The 19924-nt window shown below is 35.5% G+C and overlaps 3 protein-coding genes across 6 annotated transcripts in view; 2 read left to right on the top strand and 1 right to left on the bottom strand.

Moving 5' to 3' along the window:
* The window catches only part of mnd1 (meiotic nuclear divisions 1 homolog), a 29219-nt gene extending 28406 nt beyond the window's left edge, over positions 1 to 813 (top strand). The window contains exon 8 of the mRNA XM_084403307.1: positions 68 to 813. Within this exon, the coding sequence (XP_084259433.1) occupies positions 68 to 174 (107 nt within the window). The 3' untranslated portion in view covers positions 175 to 813. The remainder of the gene's footprint in view (positions 1 to 67) is intronic.
* The window catches only part of LOC311286865 (uncharacterized protein), a 16609-nt gene extending 14522 nt beyond the window's left edge, over positions 1 to 2087 (bottom strand). Inside the window, exon 1 of the mRNA XM_084403308.1 lies at positions 1937 to 2087. Within this exon, the coding sequence (XP_084259434.1) occupies positions 1937 to 1960 (24 nt within the window). The 5' untranslated portion in view covers positions 1961 to 2087. The remainder of the gene's footprint in view (positions 1 to 1936) is intronic.
* A 478-nt stretch (positions 2088 to 2565) lies between these two features.
* Positions 2566 to 19924, top strand: part of tmem131l (transmembrane 131 like) — a 52529-nt gene continuing 35170 nt past the window's right edge. For all 4 annotated transcript variants that reach the window (XM_084396644.1, XM_084396645.1, XM_084396643.1 and 1 more), the window contains exons 1-3: positions 2566 to 3026; positions 3710 to 3771; positions 11248 to 11288. In XM_084396644.1, the coding sequence (XP_084252770.1) occupies positions 2918 to 3026; positions 3710 to 3771; positions 11248 to 11288 (212 nt within the window). In that variant the 5' untranslated portion in view covers positions 2566 to 2917. The remainder of the gene's footprint in view (positions 3027 to 3709; positions 3772 to 11247; positions 11289 to 19924) is intronic.

Here is a 19924-nt window from a genome sequence, read left to right as displayed (position 1 = left end):
AATAATTCATCCGAATTGGTTTTTGTGTCATATGTGTGTGTCATGTTTCACATTCATTCTTTTCCAGATAATGTTTTTGCAATCAAATCCTGGGCAAAGAAGAAGTTTGGCTTCGAGAACACCCACTTGGACAAAGCTTTTGGAATACCAGAGGACTTTGACTATATGAATTGACCAAAAATTCCCAGCCTCTTGGATCTAGTGATTGTTTTATTTGTTCAACACTGCACAATCAAGCTTTATTCGCTTACATCAGTTTGTTTTACATTTTGTTCTCAGTTCTGCACGTTCGAGACAAAGCTGTGAGCTATATACATTGCGAAGAGTGCGGTGTAAATTCTCAGGAGTGCCCCACCCTTGAAATTTGAACCTTGTCTAGTCTAAGGCAGACTTCAAGATTGATGTGTCAGCATAAATGGATAAACGATGGTAAAAATGCTCCCGGTGTGTAAGCGGAGAAGGTGTTGTCTCAACCCTTGGCTGCTCAGAGATGCACCCGATAACCATACTGACTGTTTGGACTTGTGTTGATAGAGAAACTGAGCTTCACTGGTGCTAGGGTAATGAATTGAGGTCCACATCAAAGGTCAATTCAAGGAAATTAATCACAGGTTAAAGTTAGTTTGAAGTAAGCTAAAATTGTTTATAGCAAAAGCATGCGTGTTTCTGTATAAAGTATTCTTGTTCATTTCAATTCAGATGATTTTTTGTTTGCATTTTGGTTTTATTAGTGGCCACTTTTTCAAAGGGCACATTTTTGTATGCTGTAAATATGAAAAATGGTCAGTGGCTAATAAATGCACGTTTAAGCACATTTTTGTAATGTCCTATCAATTTGCAACATCTATTTGCAATTTAAATGCATGAAAACAGCACACACACACACACACACACACACACACACATATATTGATACCTGTACCATTAGGAAAATAATTAATGCTTGTTCATTTCAACAGTAATGTGATGAAGTACAGTTTTAAAATATGAGTGCTTCCTGAATAGTTGTAATCATTTAAAATAACATCTATTAATCAATACATTATGTTAATAGAACAATTTTTACACAAAAACAAGGTCCATAAAAAGCTTTAGTAGATTAGTTAAATCGGGGGGGGGGGGGGGGGGGGACTTGATTGATTGCATGTCTGTGCTTTTCTTGTTAGGAATGCTTCAAAAATACATGTACATAGTTGGATTTTTTTAATGTGTATTTTTTATTTTATTTTTTGTGACAAAAATATTGGATGTTTTAAGGGTTTATATTTTTAAACAAGTTTTATTAATCCATAATCAAGTACATTTAAAAAGGAAACCAAGGCACAAGTTTTGAGTTATTGGTATGTTGACGTTACAATTTTGACTTTTTAAGACATAAATGTCATAAATGACTGTCATAATTTCGACTTCATAGTATAATTATAATTTACAAAAGCATGTTTTTTTTTAATGTGTGATGGAAATTGGCTTCCATAATTGGTGTAATATTTGTGTCCATTTTATTCCAATGACCAAAATATTGGATATCTCTAGGTTTAATTGACCTTCCATTTATTTGTGAATCTAAACAGTATAAGTGTACCATTCCACATCTACACTGCTATCGATGCGAGTGATGGGAGGTCCGGTTCTTTTCCGCGAACCGGTTCTTTCGGACATTTCGTTTCAATGAACCGGTTAAAAAAAAAAAAAACGGTTCACCAGTTCTTTAACGTCCTCACGTAATGACGTCAATTCTATCATCCAGGCGGATAAAAATGAATTCAGATAAATTCATTTGTAATCATAACGCCGTCATAATCATCTTGGATAAGTTTCTTACATTTACGCTGTGCAAATGAACCCTGTACATGTTTTACATGTCTAAACAATAGCCTATAAAGTGAATAAACTGGTCTTCATCAATTTTATTTTATTTGTTATTAAATAAACTTACATTTCGCCGCATTCGGCCCCTCATTTAAGTCCCCGGTTCACCTGCATGCAGTTGGCCGAAAGAAAGTTCGGTTTAGAGACGCATGCTCAGTATCTCCAGCTAGTTCTCTGTATCGAACGTGTCCGAAAGAAAGAGTTCTCGGTTCTGTACTGGTGATCAGAGAACTGCTGTAGCAGTATACGTGCGCTGAGCTGAGAACTGCTGAAGATAGCCTATGATTAACACATTACAAGCGTTTACTTTGCACCCTTTAAAACGTTGGCTAGAGTTTACGTCAAATATCAACTTACTTACAAATTAAATGAGCTCTTCCTGAAAATAATGTTTTAGTATAATAATAATTGTTTGGTTTTACAATCAATTCATTGTGTTTCCAATTTGTAAAATAATACAGTGAAAAGACAGTAATTATGTGATAAACATGTTTCCAACGTTTTATTTTGTTACACTCAACAAAATACTTAAGAAACATGCACATTCTGTTTGGTTTATTTCGAGTCAGAGCTCAGAGGGACTGTCAGGCGTATCCGAAGGTGAGTAGTTGTGGATCAGCGCTTCAGTCCGATGTAGTGTAGGGCTGTAGGCTACTGGTTCGACCGGTTCACTAAAAAGAACCGGTTCAAAAGAACGATTCGTTCACGAACCGGACAACACAGTCAAGTCAACTGTCAGTGTGCCCTGTTGGCGTTGGTCGGGGTTTGTTTTCCCCCGACTGAATATGTTCAATCAGCGTTTGTCTGTGTCTGTTGGGGCAGTGCGAACATGACAGTTATTTTTCAGAAAATTCTAAATCCAACGGAAAACTTGTTTGTTTGCGTTTGTCTGTGCTGTGTGTGAATTGGTCTGTAGAGTGTAGATGGCTTGTCTGGCTGTAGTGGGCGACACTCTCACACTCGCATAGGTACTGCTGAGAAAGGAGGGAGGGTGAGTGAGAGAAAGAGAAAGAAGTGAAGCCAAGCCAGGGAGCTCAACACAGCCAGCATGGCGAGCCAAAGGGACTTCACACACAGAAAAACATGGATTAATGTGCTTCTGCGACTCCTACAGCTGTTATTGCCGTACATTCAACACGGAGAAGCTCAGTTTCAAGGTGAGGGAGACAGATTCGCCTTATTTAGTTTGTTCGCGAATGCAACGCGAGTGTGAAAATGTCGGAGGAACTGCCGAGGGCTGATTTGACAAGTATTCAAGTGCACTCGTTATGCTATAAGGACACAGTATTCACCCGAAAGCTGATCTATTTTATTCTAGTTTGATTCGCATGTCTATCTGCATAAGGATTCATCTTTTGATTCAAATCTGAAGACGGACTGCTTAAGCGTTTTGGGGGTTTTGTTCGATTTCCTGTGTTAATGCGATATGCTACAAAGCTCATATATCTGCATACAGCTGATATTCAGTGCAGTCTATGGGAACTAAGCGTATATTCGATGTTCGCAGAGGAAAACACAAGCTACGAACAGTATTAATGCACATTTAAACGTGTTTCCAGCGGCATGTAAGGTTATGTGGAGTGTTGTCATGGTGTGAGCTCTGGACTAAAATAGCTTGTCCGTTCAATTGCACGCCTTTTGTCATCCACGCCAGTTCATATACTGCTTACTGTTCAACTACTGCAAACCAAACATTAGATAACGCACGATAAGACAAGCACTAGTGACATTTTCGGATTTCCTGTATTTTTTTGTGTAGAGACAGTAACGTTAATTGGCCTGGTGTTTGTTGATCTGCTCGCTTCATGTTCTATATGTTTGTTATTCTTTCTTCCTGAAGCTCTGACTCAGATGCCCAGTGTGGTTTGGCAGGAGGACGCAGACTTCTTCACGCCATCGCAGGTATGTGAGCTGGTTTGTAAAAAAAAAAAAAATGACGTCATAAGCTGGACGTTTTTATTACAGTGCAACTTCACTTCATTGTGAGCCGAAAGCACGTGCGAGACATGGTGTAATGTGCTGTTGTTACATTTGCAAAGGTGGCAAACAAATCTAAATAACTTTCTTTTTTCATGTTCAATATGATTTAGTAACTTATCTATTGATTTTTTGCAGTGCTTATATGGGCAATGCGATTGTTTATTTAGCTTGGTGAAATGCGTTTCCATGTGGAGGCGGGAACTGGGAGGCATTTTTCTGTAAGGACTCTAGGATCCTGAAAGAACATAATGCATAATTTTTTTTTTGCACAGTCTCATGTTTTCCTCTCAAATAACAAACAGACATTAATTCCAGCAGCATATATAGTACGAAATCTATTATGTGATTTTTAAATGATTAGTTCCAAATGGAATTCCTTCACTCAGAAATTAAAATGATGTCATTTACTCGCCCTCATGCCTATTTGACTTTTATTTGGGTGAAGTTATATTATAGTTAATTAAAACCATGTACTAAAGTAACAAACTAAAACTGAAGTAGAAATTAATAAAAACTATAGACGTATTGTTTAAGGACACCAAAAATGATCGGCTGAAAATGGCATTTTTGGGTTTAGGCCCAGAATTTTCATTTCGGTGCATTTTTTTATTTATTTAATTTTTAAAGAAAAAATAATAAAAATGACAAAACACGCAAAAAAGTTGCTAAAACTTAAAAAGAAAATGGAAAATATGCATGTAAAAACGAATGGAAAATATGAATAAAAACTACAATAGTGTCTAAATTATACTCAAATAAGATTTCTGAGATCTGCACTTCAAATTGTGGTTAAGCCGGTTGTATGAGATGCAATAAAACGCCTTACTTTCCCTCCCTGTGATTAAAAAAGTTATTAGAAAGTAAGAGTTTAATTGCCAGGTATGGTCTTTGCATTTGCTCGATGCTTCCTGTTCACAGAGGAATAATACTATAATAGTTAGACTAATGAAATAACATATCTAGGCCTATAGAAAAACACTTGACAGAATAACATGTACAGAAGAGTTGCTGTGCTGTGCAGAAGAGGTAATGCATAGGTTGTATGATTAAATATCAATATGAATGAACATATTGCTAATATAGCTATGCAAAACATGACACCATTGGCATTTATGAGCCCAACACCTGGTATAGTTATAAAAGTGTGCTGTTTCTAGTGGTGATGGATTTTATTTTATCACGATCAGGCACACGAGACTGATTAAAGTTTGATAAAGATATTTTTATCATGTTTCCTTTGGGGCAGGAAGCTAAAGCCACACAAACATGCACAGAGACTGTTGCTGTTTCAGGTTGACAGACAATTTGCCATTTTTGTGGTTAACAGCTACGTAAGAGACCTGTCTTAAGGCTTGAGAATGGCTACAATCAAAGTGGATGGAAAAATACATTTATAGTTCTCGATTTGTTTAAAGGGGCTTAGTTTGTTGTCTTGACAGTACTAGTGGAGCTGGATGCAATGTTATATCAATCTGTACTGAATGTAGCCTAATCTGTATGTAGTTGGGCTGTCAAAAATAGCATGTTCATTTCTGTGATATTTAATGTGTAAAAAATATTGAATGCAATTACATCAAAATCAGTTTTTTTCATGGCATCCTGCATCTGGTTCCACTCACCAGCCCCGGAAAGCGAGAGAGAGCAGCTGACCGAGGATGGGATTTGAGTTCTCTTTTGCGTCTTATCATGCTTGAATGGACAAAATTATGTAAAAATTATGTTTTGAAGAATATCCTCATTGGCACAGCCTGGTGTTCCTCGTGTGCAGGTTGAAAACAATATAATTTATTTTCTAGTTCAATTAAATGAATGTAGTGTATTTAATAATATTTAGTATTTTTGGGGGATTTTATGGTACCAAATTATATTTATGTAGTAGGCCTACTTATAATCCATTTATGCGTTTTTTGATCATTGACCTGAAAATGAAATTTGCAATTTAAACTCTTGAAATCTTGAATGCTTTAGATCACTGAATTAAAGGTGCACTGTGTAATTTCTAGCGGCATCTAATGGTGAAGTTGCGAATTTATTAACCAGCAGAAGTTACGGTGGCCGACAGATGTCGTCGTCTGAGACAGCAGAGAGTAGCCAGTTAAGCAATGAGGTTTCTTTACAAAGATAAATTAAGAAATTAGGTTTACCTACTTATTCAGTAAAACGATATGTTTTTAAGAATATTATTGTTAATTGTTCATCATTGTGTTATTCGCTGAGTTTAGCTAGCTTCTTTGCGCGAAGAACAACATAGTGACGAAACGCGTTTGTCCGTTTAGGGCTACTGTAGAAACATGTCGGCGCATTTCAATGTAAGGGGACCAGCGGTGTATGTAGATAGAATTTGCTCATTCTAAGGTAATAAAAACATAACGGTTTATTAAGGTCTTTATACACTACTGAAAACATAGTTATGTATATGATATTGCATTTCTGTCAATATATCCTCCTAAATATTACGCAATGCACCTTTAAGTTTGGTCTCTTTTTAAAGAAGACGCTTGGCTGATTATTGTTGAGGTGAAAAAACTTTTAAAAAGTAAAGTTAAAAAAAGTTATAGAAATAATTTTTTTTTGAAAAATCCACAAAAATTTAAACTTTTTTTATTTCTTTTGTTTCTTTTTTTTCTTTTGTATTCATTTGCACTATTTCTAGTAATTTGTTTATTTTTAAATTTCACTGGTATGTAAAAATCTTTTGTTGAATGGCTAAAATTACTCCATTCATCCCCTGAAATTGAGAAAAAAATTCATTTCATAAAGATCAGTAGCTGTATTGGCACTGTTGATTGATACTGGCCTTTATTAATAGTTCTAAATAAAAAGATGCTATTAAACAAATAGTTTTGATTTTTAAAGCTATTAAACAAATATTTAAAATATTTACATCGCTATTAAAAAGCTGGTGTTGCAATGTGCATTTTACTTTACTTTTAAATTAGCCTCAATTCACCAGTCACAGGGAGTTTGATTGACAGGCGATCTGACCAATCATAATCCGCCATTTTTGTCCGAAAGCAGTCAGGAGAGTTAGAAGATTAACTGTGGATTATCGGTGTATTTGAACTTGAAAAAAGGTGTACAATGTCTTTCCTTGTTAAAACAGTCCTTCTGATGTTCATTCATGTCACGTTTATTTGATGCTATAATTAACTAAGGAAGAGATGATCGGTTCAGCTTTAACTGAGGCAATCTGTCACGACACATTAAAGAGCCACAAAACGGTAGGCCTATTTATTGTTTAATTTGAAAAGTTGAGACTTTGTTTTATATTAAGTGTTACCTGTCTGTCAGCGCGTTGTCGGTGTCCTCTATTCATTTTTCACAACATTAATAGCTCTAAGCACATGCTCGCAGCAGTCTTGCACGCACTTAGAGCTCGTGTAAATTGCACGCAGAAAATAAAGTTTAGGAGCAACCTCGATCCATCAGGAAACACCACATAGGTCGCTGCATTCCTCTGCACTTCATGAAGAGTTTTTTCTTTTGTGCGAAGAAGCCGTTCGACCGGAGATATAATAAAAGATAGCGTAGTGCACTCTTATGAGGACATAAGAGATTTTGGCATAATTTGTGTGTGTTATGGTTCGTTCAAGCCCGAAAGGGAACTCGGTACTGATGCGCGTCTTTCTGTGCGTCGTGTGTGTCACATAGGCAGGACATTGACAGACAGCACGGTCTCTTTAGTCTTGTCACGCTTGAATGGTTTAAAAGCATTTGCATTAATAAAAGCGTGATCATACAGCTAGCCAACGGGTGACAGAAAAAGAAATTGCGTTAAATATTTGTTATATTTGTTATAACTGGAAAATAAAATTGTGTGGTGGGCAAATTATGAAACCGGTGTTGCAACTGAACACCATGTAACACCGGTAACTGACTATCGTAGCAAGCCTATTACTCACGTACTGTTATCTGTGCGCACAGCCACACACACCTGAAGCTCACGCACACAGAGTGGATCTTCTTGTGTTTGCGCTTGAACGGACACATACACAGAATTATGTCAAAATGCTTGTCTTGGCTAGTATTCTTGTAAACACAGTCGGTTATGTCTTAAATGAACGCTAACAGTTGAGAGAGAAATAGAATGTGTATCATTATATTAGATCCGTGCATTCAGTCTTAAAGTGACAGCAGCCTATAATATACAGTCTGTCTTTAATGTTAATCAAACAACAAAAAACAGCTTTAACAAAGATTAATCTCTATTTAATTCAGTGAGCACTATGCAGTTTTATTTTGCATGTAATTGTTACATTTCTATGTAACATTTCTATTTCATTCCTGAATACTACTTTTAGACCCTACTTATTGTCTATTTTTTTTACTGACTGTTTACTTGTCTTTAATTGTTTGAACTTTTTGCTGATCCGAAAAATGATCCAATCCGTGACTCAAAAAATCTGTTCCACCACTATTAAAATAACTAAAACTGAAATAAAAAATGATATATTAAAACCATGTAGACATGTTAAAAAATATATATAAAAATGAAACTTTAACAAATGAAAACAGAAATTATAAAAATAAAAACTAATTCTAACTATTAATAAAATATATAATAGTAGTATCTGAACGATACTATAATAGCATGGTTTGAAGGCCGCTCTTCAAATCGTGGTTAAATGCTTGATGTGGTGATTGATAGAATAGTTAAAAATACACCATCAGATTGGAGTCTGTCAGACTTTGCTGTTTAATGGCTGTCAGTATGTTCTGCTGTGGTTCATTATTACATAACTGCAAAATAACAGTACAGGAAAATCACAAAGTTGGTTACACTTCTTTACAGTGTGTGAATCATTCTAAAGTTGAATAGGGCAACCTTATTTCCCTTAGGCTCTATATCAGAGGAAGTCCATGTTATAAATAACATATACAATAATTTATTTCTAAAATTTTGTTGAGCTGTTTTTGAGTAAATGAGTTTTAAAATATGTTGTTTAGATTTAATAATACCATGTTGGATTTGTTTTTTGGGTTTGTTCTAGCATGACTGGTGTGTCCTAGATATGATTTGCTCATTCATGAATAATCTGGATTTTAATATCAGAATTGACCAAATTAATTAAAGGTATTGCGGAGGATTTTCTTTTTCCGGGTGGATCATCAAGTCTATTGGTCCTCCTAGTTGTCAATCATTCTGGTGATATGTTTACGTAAGGCCGTCGTATGTGCTCGTCCATAGGTAGTTTTCGCTTTCTGCGCATGCATTCGCACTTTCGGGTGTATGTGTGTGGTGAGCTACGGTTTCAGCCATTCATTGAAGCTCGCCCGTTTTTTCAAAATGTCTGAGGGTCGCAAGAGAAAAAGTGTCTATGAATGTAGACGAGTGTTTTTGGGAGAATATTTGACACGCTGGCGTGCGCTAAAAGCACAGGTTGGGCTTCCCACTGATGCCTCAGTCGCGAAGTATCTACTCGACAGGTAAAGGAAAGTAGGCTTGTATGAGCCATGCCGACAGCAACTTGTAAACAGAGCGTGCACGAGGAGAACTAGGCTCGTGCATGCTCTCTCGTGCACACGTTTAATTACGCATGTGTTGCGCATGTGCATTTTTTCAAAAAGTGGAGAGGGCGGTTCTTTTCTAAAATTCGGGAAAATCCTCCGCTATACCTTTAAGTGAAATTAAAATTAATTATAAAAATGAAGGTCACATTCACAAACAGCTTTATATTTAAGGAACACATTATCGGCTTGACAACCGTTTAAAAGCAGAGCCATAAATAGACTTTGATTCATTTGTAGTCAAGATGGCAAGAGTGATTGAGTAGACCTGCAGCATTCCATGTAAAGAGAAGCACCCTCACCCGATGATGGATGGATGCTGCATTCTAATACTTGCGTTCTAAGTGCTGCACTAAAACTCTACAGATTCACTGCATGTTTTCTATCTTGAGGAAGACTCCATACCCTGAATATTCATCCAATCATTGTAAAATGTGTACTTAACAGTCATCTGACACCAGGCAACCAAGTGGCCTCTATATACACCTATTGTATGCCTGGAGGGCTAAAGTTAGCTAGTTCCTATGGATACCCTGCTGTAACACTCGTCAGTCATGGTTTCAAGGCTCTCAGTAAGATGGCTATTTCAGAAAATTGCCTATGATGTGCTACTGGTAGTTTATGCAATAGTATGGTTATGTGTCAAAATCGTACTGTGTTCCCTTTCAGTTGTGGTGCTTTCAAAATAAGGTCAGCTCAAGTATACTTGTGCTCTGAATTTACTGGTTTCTATTTCCAGTTTATGTTATTCAGGCAACATTTTTATTTGCAATGCTAATTGAAGGAATGTAATACATTTCTTACGTGTTACATTTATTCATAACTTGCACTACTGTTCAAAAGTCTGCATTTTTGACCAAATAAATGCAGACTTTTGAACAGTAGTTCAACAGTAAAAACAGTAATATGGTGAAATATTATTACAATTTAAATAACTGTTTTCTATTTCAGTATATTTTAAAATGTAATTTATTGCTGTGATGGCAAATCTGAATTTTCAGCAGCCATTACTCCAGTCTTAAAGGGTTAGTTCACCCATGATTTACTCACCCTCAAGCTATCCTAGTGTGTGTATGACTTTCTTCTTTCAGCCAAATACAATCGGAGTTACGTTAAAACAAATCCTGGCTCTTCCAAGTTTTATAATGGGAGTGAGTAGCGCCTGAGATTTTGAAGCCCAAAAAAGCACATCCATCCATCATAAAAGTAATCCATTCGGCTGCAGGGGGTTAAAGCCCTGTTAGACTTCTAATTCGTGAACGGTGTTTTGTTTTGCTCTATTCGTCAATACCTAATGCGTAGGGTCAGAGGTCACTCTTCCGCCGGAACTAGACTCGCGTACAGCCTTTGCCGGAAGACAGTGATTTTAGTTTATAAAGTTATAAATATGGATATTTTTCTTACAAAAACGCATCGCTTTGCTTCAGAAGGCCTTTATTTACCCTCTTGAGCAGTATGGATGACTTTTATGATGGATGGATGTGCTTTTTTTGGGCTTCAGCCTCTTTGGCGCTACTCACTCCCATTGTAAAGCTTGGAAGAGCCAGGATACTTTTTTAATATACTGTGACTCTGGGGGACTGTGATTCTGTGCTTTTTATACCTTTTTTTTAATGGATGGAAAATCCAAAAGAACAGTATTTATTTGAAAACTTTTGTAAAATTGGTTTTGTCACTTTTTATCATTTTATGCCTCTTTTCTGGATGTTTTTATTTTTTATTTTTTTTATAAATACAATCATACTGACCCCAAACTTTTAAACATCGTGTGTTATTCTATTATTTTATTTTAAACCTCATTACAACCTTATGTTTACTCAAAATATAACTGTACCTGTGTAATATGCTGTTATGTAAACTATATAACAAATATATATTTTTCCCTTCCAGGCGGAGGAGCAGCACAGTGAGAATGTTCCTCGAGAGGAGAGGTGAGAATCTCTGTTTACCACAGTCCCTTTGAGACTTTAATACAGTAGCCTGTTTGCATTTTTTTGGTATCTTTGCTTCAGGTATGGTTAGTACAAATCTGTTGTTGTAAACCCACAATTTGTTGTATATAACATAGTTTATAAAATTCTCATGTTCAAAACTTGAAGAACAAAAGTTTGATCTTTTTAGCATCACATGTAAGTTTCTGGGGGTTTATTGTGTACATCCCCTAAACATTTAAATGAAGGCAGGGCTGGCTTGTTTCAACAGTGCATGGCATGGAAAACTAAGCCTCTTTAGGACACCAGCTTTCTGTTCACTCTACATTTGCATTCATATGACTGGCATGACCTAAGATCAACACACACTGTTTTATTAACTGCATTTCAATAGAAAGATATGAGCACAGTATGTAAACAATGTGCCAGTGAAGTGAAGTTACAAGCAAGCATATACATTATACATGGAACTAGTTTTTGCATCTTGATGTTTCTATCCAACATTTATTTCTGCAATATCCCAACATTCAAATGGATGGAAGTCCGGCTAGTACTTAGAAGTGTCATTCCCTCACTTACCCAAGCCTCATTCTCTCACGTATTTGTGGGTTTGACTGTCACTAAATGCAGTTCAGATGATGAGTGATTCATGTATTGGTTGCTTGAATTCTGCAGGAGAAGAAATGAGTTGTATGAAAAACATGATGTGTGGACTCCAAGCCAGTGGTATTTATTTTGATAAGATTTATTACCATCATAAACTGTGGATAATTTGTGTATTTGATCATATTCAAAGAAGACTTAAAGCATCTGTGTTTGTGCATGCAAATTTGTTCACACTCTCTTTTAGTTACTGGAGCTTTTTTTTTTTTTTTTACTTTCTCTTTATTTTCGCCTCTTCATTTTATCTTTGCCACATCCTCTCATGCTACCCGTCCCCAACTCTGTAGATCTCATTCTGCTATCTGCCTGTAGCAGATGTTTCATAGTTCACATTGTCTTTTCATTGTTGCCTCAGGGTAGCAGCATGCTCTGTGGTTAAGTCCTAATCAGGGACTATCACCAAGCACAATAGCTGCTTTTAACACAACAGCATCAACAAGACTCAGTTCCTGTATCAACAGCAACGTGCAGTTTCATACCCTCGCTGTAACATTGATGTTGAACACTGCTAAAAAAAAAGAAAATGAATGCCATCTTTAAAAATTGTTTGGTGTCAAACTCAGTTCTCCATCATTTTTTATTTACATTTTAGTTTGAATATTTGTGTTCCATTTTAAATATTTAAATAAACCTGAAGGCGACTCTGGACTCTAAAACAAGGAAGCAGAGATGATACCTTCACTCTGATTGGTCTAAATTGAGTTTTTGAATGAGCAGAAATTGCCAAATTGAAATGAAATCTGTCAAGGGTCCTGTAACAGTGCATAAATAATGGGATCATTATCATACCACTTACGTAATAATACTAATACCAATAATAAAAATGAGTGATGATAATTTCATTATGGCAAACTAATATGATAATACAGTCTTAAATAGAATTATTTTATTATATATTTGTTTATTCTGTCTATTATCTTTTTCATCTTTCACGACTTTGCAGGTATGGGGAAAATGTATGGAATTACAGGTATGAGTATTTAAATATAGTTAAAAGGTTGGTAATGTGTTAAACAGAACTGAGAATACTACCACACACTTATTGGTAGCTGTATCAGCATTATCAGGTTAGCCAAGGTATTTAATAAACACAAATATGGGATGTGGTGAAATTAGTCAATACTATTTTAATTCCAACCCGAAGAGCAACAGAATGCTGCTCATTATACATGTATGCAGCATGCTTTTGGTAATTTCATGGGAGCAGTGTAACAGTCTTTTTTTACAGGCAAGCAGAACAGTGCTAGACGGTTGTCCGAATAGAGAAGTGAAATCGTTTGACCACGCTGCTTGTGCATTAGACGAAAGTCAAACACTGTAGAATCAAAAACTCTACATATAGTATTGTAAACTCTACAAAAGGTTATTCTACATATGTTTAATAGAGTGCTGCAGGTATGACGTCATTTTGTAGGCCAATCGGCAGTTAGCATCACACTGGTTCCCTCGACAAAACTCAATAGGATTTTTCCATAGGCTGTTGGATTATTGCAAAAAAAAAAAAAGCTCTGTGATCAACAACAGTTTATGATACTTACACGTTTTGTCCATCAAGATCATTTTCACAGATGATCACAACTAAATGTAGACTAAACAAACTACAGTGTCGGTCCTCCCTATGCGCAAAGTACGCAAGTTGCGTGGGTCAATAATAATGATTTAGGGCTGTGTTTTCGTTTCATTCCTTTAAAGCATTGCACTGTCACCATACGTAACATCCAAATCAGTGGAATCATGTAACGTCGCGTGTAAAAGAGTATTGAGCTGCGAAAGAAACGCTGTTCAACAGGCGGCTTTTTGTCTGCGTGATCCGAGATGGAGAGAAACACGGACAAGTACGTGCTGCTTCGGGTATGTGCTTAAACTAACAAATGCAAGCAACAATTTGTCAATGTCCGTCTTGGGGACTTTTTAACCTAATCGCATTGAGTTATGTCTTCAGTAATCTGGTAAAGTAATCAAATACTTGTCAGTGTATTATTAGGTCTTAAAGTGACAGCAGCCTAATAAACCCCCTGCTCTCTCTGCCAATTGATATGTTAATCAAACAACAAAAGAAAACGAGAGAATCACTGATCTTCACTGAATAACATTAGTAACTTTACATTTGAATCAATGTATATTTAATTCATACACTGAAGACTATGCAATGTTTTATTTATTTTATATCTTTTTTTGAACTATTGGAAGAGTATACTACTGGCCTTGCGTTTGTGTATCTATCAGCAGGGTGTCTGTGACGACATCTAACTGTGTTTTGGAGATTATTGACTATCTACAGCACGCAGAGCAAAGAGAAAGACCGTGTTATGGGTTGTCTGAGGTCTATATACGATACATGGATTTGAGTAGCTTTAGATTTTTTTATTTATTGTTTTATCTGCTTCTAAAACACATTATTCTATATTATGAAGTCTCTTTTGAAAGCAAAGTTGGCAAGCACTTGACTACGTGGTTATAAAGCTTTGGATTTGAAACACATTTTGAGAGGTCTATTATAATACACCTGCTTTATGCAAGCTATGTGAATATTGGATTGGTCTTTTTGGCATCTAAATGTGTACATAAATTGCATAAGAATCTGTATTAAAACATTAGTATTTGAGATTTGCTGATTACTCTTGAAATAGAGAATAATATAAACACTAACAATTTAATATATTTAATTATTTTCAAACACGTTGACAGCATTATTTTACTACTTTTATTCCCAGAACCTGTCAATTAATCCTGTAAATGTCTTTCTCGAGTCTGTTCTTTCTCATGAGATAAATGAGACAATCTGTTATTTAGTATGTGCAAAACATATTTTGGGAAAAGCCTATTTCTGCTCAAAAATTATTCCAGGAAATTATGATTCAAACATCAGACATACAATATCACACTACCACCAGTAATGTAGTCCATTACAGATTTACAGATTAATACAAAAAAAATGTAGGTAGTTTTGTCAGGAAGCTATGTTTTAATATGTTTGAATACTGTTTTTGGTGAACAGATCCACATCAGGATTCACAATATTGTATGATAAGTATGATTTTAAGTAATGGACATTAGATGGTGTGTTGTTTTCATATCTTGTGTAATGTAACAAAGTACTATTGCCTAATTGTAGATCATTCTTGATTGCGTTTACACTGTTTTGTCCACTATTTCAAATCTTAGAACATTTAAGCATTTCCAGCCGTGCTTTCAGGATGTTACACCATGTTTATCTCACAAGTAAATGGAGTCTGTGAACATTTGTTCTTCATTGCATAAAACATTCTTGGTTGGCGGAAGTGATGCCACAATGACTGTTCTTTATGGCCTATATTGTTCATTTTTAAATGTAGTGAAAGACTAATAAATCAATTAATCCATAAAGTCTGGTTAATAATGCCCAAAAAATGTTTTACCTGAAAAAGGCAAACATTTGGGTTACAGTAAAGCACTTGGTGTGGAAGTCAAGTCACATTTATTTATATAGTGTTTTTTTACAATACAGATTGTTTCAAAGCAGCTTTACAGAGATAACTGGAAAATAATGCAACAAAGTTTGTTTTCAGAAGAAAATAGCCTCACAGTCCAGCTTAAGTAAGTTTCATTTTTGTTGTAAAAAAGTTATTAGTTTATTATAGCCGCTCTGGAGAAAACCGTGATGTCATCGTCCAGCTCTGTTCAGTTCTCATATAATGGTTTCAATGCAGGCAGATCAATATTATTGTTGAATATTAAATGATATGTTCAATTTAATGTCCTCAACTAAGCAAGCCAAGCCAATGGCAACAAAGGCAAAAAGGCAACAGTGGCAAGGAACCAAAACTCCATCAGGTGGCAGAATGGAAAAAAAAAAAACCTTGGGAGAACCCAGGCTCAGTCGGGGGGCCAGTTCTCCTCTGGCCAATGAACGAACAGTGTTTGATTAGGATCCAGGCAGCACTATAGGTCAGAAGTCAAGATTGGATTGGAACAATCAGAATATTATCCAGTTCCATCTGGTTGAAGATCGGAGTCATCACGCCTGGGCTGCGTTCAGCCCCGACAAAACGTTGCACAACGTTTTTTAAACAGAAACGGTGATGCGTTGAACACACTGTTCTGATGACGCAAGAGTTGCAACTATGGCAGCTGAGAAGGACTAAAACACATCTATTTAGCCTCACAAACTGACTTTATTTGTAGTTCATATTGTTTTAATACCCTGTGTTTTCTTTCTCATTTTTAGGAAAAGCACTTAATTACCATTGTTTATTTCTATACCAAATGTCATACACTTGCAATGAAGCTAAACATATAAACAACTACATCATTATGTTGATATCCTATATTTTTACAATAAAACTTACGACAAACATGTCTTCTAATATCCTCAGTTGTTGCGTATACCGAGCTGCATCGAACACATTTGTAAATTACTTTCCTTGAACCCACTGTGCGAGTTCACTTTAATGCGAGTGCTTTATATACATGTTGCTGCTGATTGGACTGCAGTTCTGACACACCCACCAAACAAGAGAAAACGTATCTCAAAGCCGTTTCCAGGAAACATGACGTTCAACCCGGAAACCGTAGCAAAACGTTGCGCACCGTTTTGAACTTGAACATGCCCCTGATCTTGTTTGAGGATCAGTGGAAGTTTAATGGGACCAATCAAACATTTCTGTTTCAATTCACAAAACAATGCATGGTAATATGACTTTGACTTTTTAATATGACATAATTACTTTTTTTTTTTTTTTTTAAGTTGTATACAATTTTACAACTTTGTTGCCATAATAAAGTAACACCTAAAACTACAAGAACAACTTTACAACTCACTATTTCACTATATCTTTTTTTTTTTTTAAACGCATGGTATAGATGTTATCGTAAACCATTAATCCGTGCATACATTTCTTCTTTTTTTTAAAGAACAGACCTTGTAATATAACTCTTTGCACGCCATTGAGATTTTCCGTCATTTTTGACACAGCGTTTCTCCACCATTGACGAGTTTTTCATTTTTTTTCATTTTTTTTTTTTTTTACTTCTTCGACCATTAAGTTAATTTAAACTAGTGATGCAGCGATCATGATTTTTCATGGTCGATTGCCGATTATTATTTTTTTACAAGCAAATTTGTCGTTTCTGATACTGGTTGCAGATTTTCTTTTTCTTTGAATAGGCAAATGTATTTGTTGTTTGCTCTATTGCAGGCCAAACTGTTATATATCTGTAGCAAATTGAAATCAGAGGCCACCACTGCATTTTAATCACAATCCAAACCAAGATGCTAAATTTCAAGATTTAAAGCAAAAGTAGAATGGTCTGACTGTAGCTTTGTGAACAGTTTTTTAGCTTTTTGAGACAGTCGGTTCCCTCCAGAGATACATTCATATAAACACCCACCCCCAATTCAATATTTATATTTTTCTTCCAACATTTCTAGCATTGCGAACAGTGAGCTTGCTGTGACCGGTACAGGATTTTCTGTGCTCTCCTCTCCTCTTTGCGTCCGTCTTCAGCGTGTCCCGCCGTCTCTGGCCTGTGTTAACGGCATTTTTACAGACTTTGAAATATTTCCACACAAATGACAGTTTGGTAAATGATTGCAATGCAGTTTTTGTGGAAGTCAGAAACAAATATCAGCTAAAATATATATATTTTTAAAACGATCAATGCCACTTTTGCGTGCAACACCCACATCTAAAAGTCTAGTCAACAACTGACGAATAGCACCAAGTCCCCGTCCTACATATTTTTTCATGATAATCCATTATCTGATTGAGTGGACACCAGAACTCATTCGTAAATGTGGCATTAGGGCCTCCTGAAGTCCCATAGTGTAGAGTATGTTCTGCAGCTCGTTCTCTCTCTCTCTCTCTCTCTGGTTGCTAGTGCTAATTTTCACACCTCCTGCTGTGATACGCCCTCTCATCTCTTCCTCTGCCCTCTGCCAACACCACAAATAGCTTCAGCTCCTGGCATCAACTACATTCCATTAAGCCCAAAACATTCCACAATGTTTCTTCTCTGGATCATGCACACTAATATTTAGGGCAGTGTGCTTGTCATGTGTATTTCAATGAAGAAAAAAAATGAACAATAACAAAAGGCAAAACAAATGAGCCATCCTTAACCATGTGCTTATTATGCATTTATTTTCCTCTTGAATTGTAGAGGGATGATTGTGTTTCTGAGTTTGTTTTGGCAACCATTATGTCACATTGACACCAACTAGTAGCAACACATTGATTGCTTGTGTGCTTATTGCTTCTGTCATGTGACCCTCTGTTGTGTAGCAACCAGTAACCGTGGTCACCTGTCACAAAGCTGTGCCAAATCTAAATCTATTAGATCTATTGAAAACAGAGCTGATACTATTCTTTTTGTTTATATTAGTCTATGGATTTTGCCATTGAAAGAACAGTGTGTTTGTATGATCCCCACTGAATTTCGGATGAAATCTATTGCTTTCCTTGAAAGTGTTGAGTCATGGGTGTTGAATATGATAAACCACCAGGTCAGAGTCCATCAAAAGTGTTAGGACAATAAAATCCAAATAAATGTAATGATGAAGACAAAGGTATGGAATTATCCTACTGCTTAGGTGTCGCTTAAGTCTTAAAACAGCTAAATCGACAAACAATATTTATTTTGAAGATATTTTTATGGAGAGATGGGAATTATCTGTCCCATCTCCCAAGGTTATACATTAACCTTAATATAAATATAAAATAAACATATATAGGTTATAATAACTACAAATACTTATTATTATTATTATTATTATTATTATTATATAGTAATTTTATGATTAATCTAATCTGTATATAATCTAAAAAAAAAAAAAATATATATATATATATATATATATATATATATATATATATATATATAAGTCAGTTGTACATTGGATCTCAAACTGGATTTTTTTTAAAATACTGAAGACATTTCTTTTGTTTTAATTACGATCTGATCAATATAATATAATATAATATAATATAATTAATATACCGAATGTTCAGACTTGACCAGAGAATATGCTTTGTCAAAAGTTTGAGATCGACTGTTATAGAAGATTGAAAGCAGCAGTTTTCCATTATTCTGTTTTTCATTTTGCACAAACTGCTGAAATAGTTTTGTGGACATTTGCAGATGGACCTTGTCCAATTTATGTAAAAAAATATATCAGCAGACACACGTCTGTACTTCATTTGACACTGAATAACCAAAAACACACTGCTGAAGCATAAAGAGAAAAGACCAGAATCCAGTTGAACATAGGCTACATTTTACTTGCAAAACATCCAAATCAAGCTCCAGCTGAGGATGGCTTGATACACACTGTTGATAAAACAGGGTTATTATTGTCATTTAAAGGGTGAAAAACACAAAACTCAAAATGGTAAAAAGTAGGGTATCATCATAAAAAGTCTCATCACTCTCATGTTTGTTCAAAGTATAAACCGCATGCATTTCCATTTTTCAGGGAAGGCATGTTATGTGATTATCTTTTAAAATATGGAAACTTTTCAAGTGTGCATTTCATTAAGATCGATAATAAATAACAATGGTTGAACTCCGATGAGCTACTCAGTGTCATTTGTACACGCCTACCCCTGCATTATTCAAATTTCCTACAACTTCCTGTTTCAGCTCACACAGGAAATGAGCTGTACACACAATGTGAAGCATAAAAAAAAATGTTTTTTCTTTTGTGATGGGAAGTGATGCTACTGCCAGCAAAGTTGTGTGTGTGTGTGTGTGTGTGTTGAAATGTCAATTATTAGTTGTAAACTTGATTCCATTTCAGTGAATATATTATATTTTAAATATATTTTTTAGCAAGTGTGCATTTAATTGATCAAAAATGACAGTAAAGACTTTTGTATTGTTACAAAACATTTGCATTTCAAATAAACACTGTTATTTTGAGCTTTCCATTCAAAGAATGAAACAAAAATGTAACAGTTTCCATAAAAATATTAAGCAGGACAACGGTTTCAACA

The sequence above is a fragment of the Rutilus rutilus genome (assembly GCF_951802725.1).
Source record: "Rutilus rutilus genome assembly, chromosome: 2".
NCBI lineage: Eukaryota > Metazoa > Chordata > Actinopteri > Cypriniformes > Leuciscidae > Rutilus > Rutilus rutilus.
The sequence above is the reverse complement of the archived record's forward strand: the minus strand, read 5'-3'. Positions and strand labels throughout refer to the sequence as shown.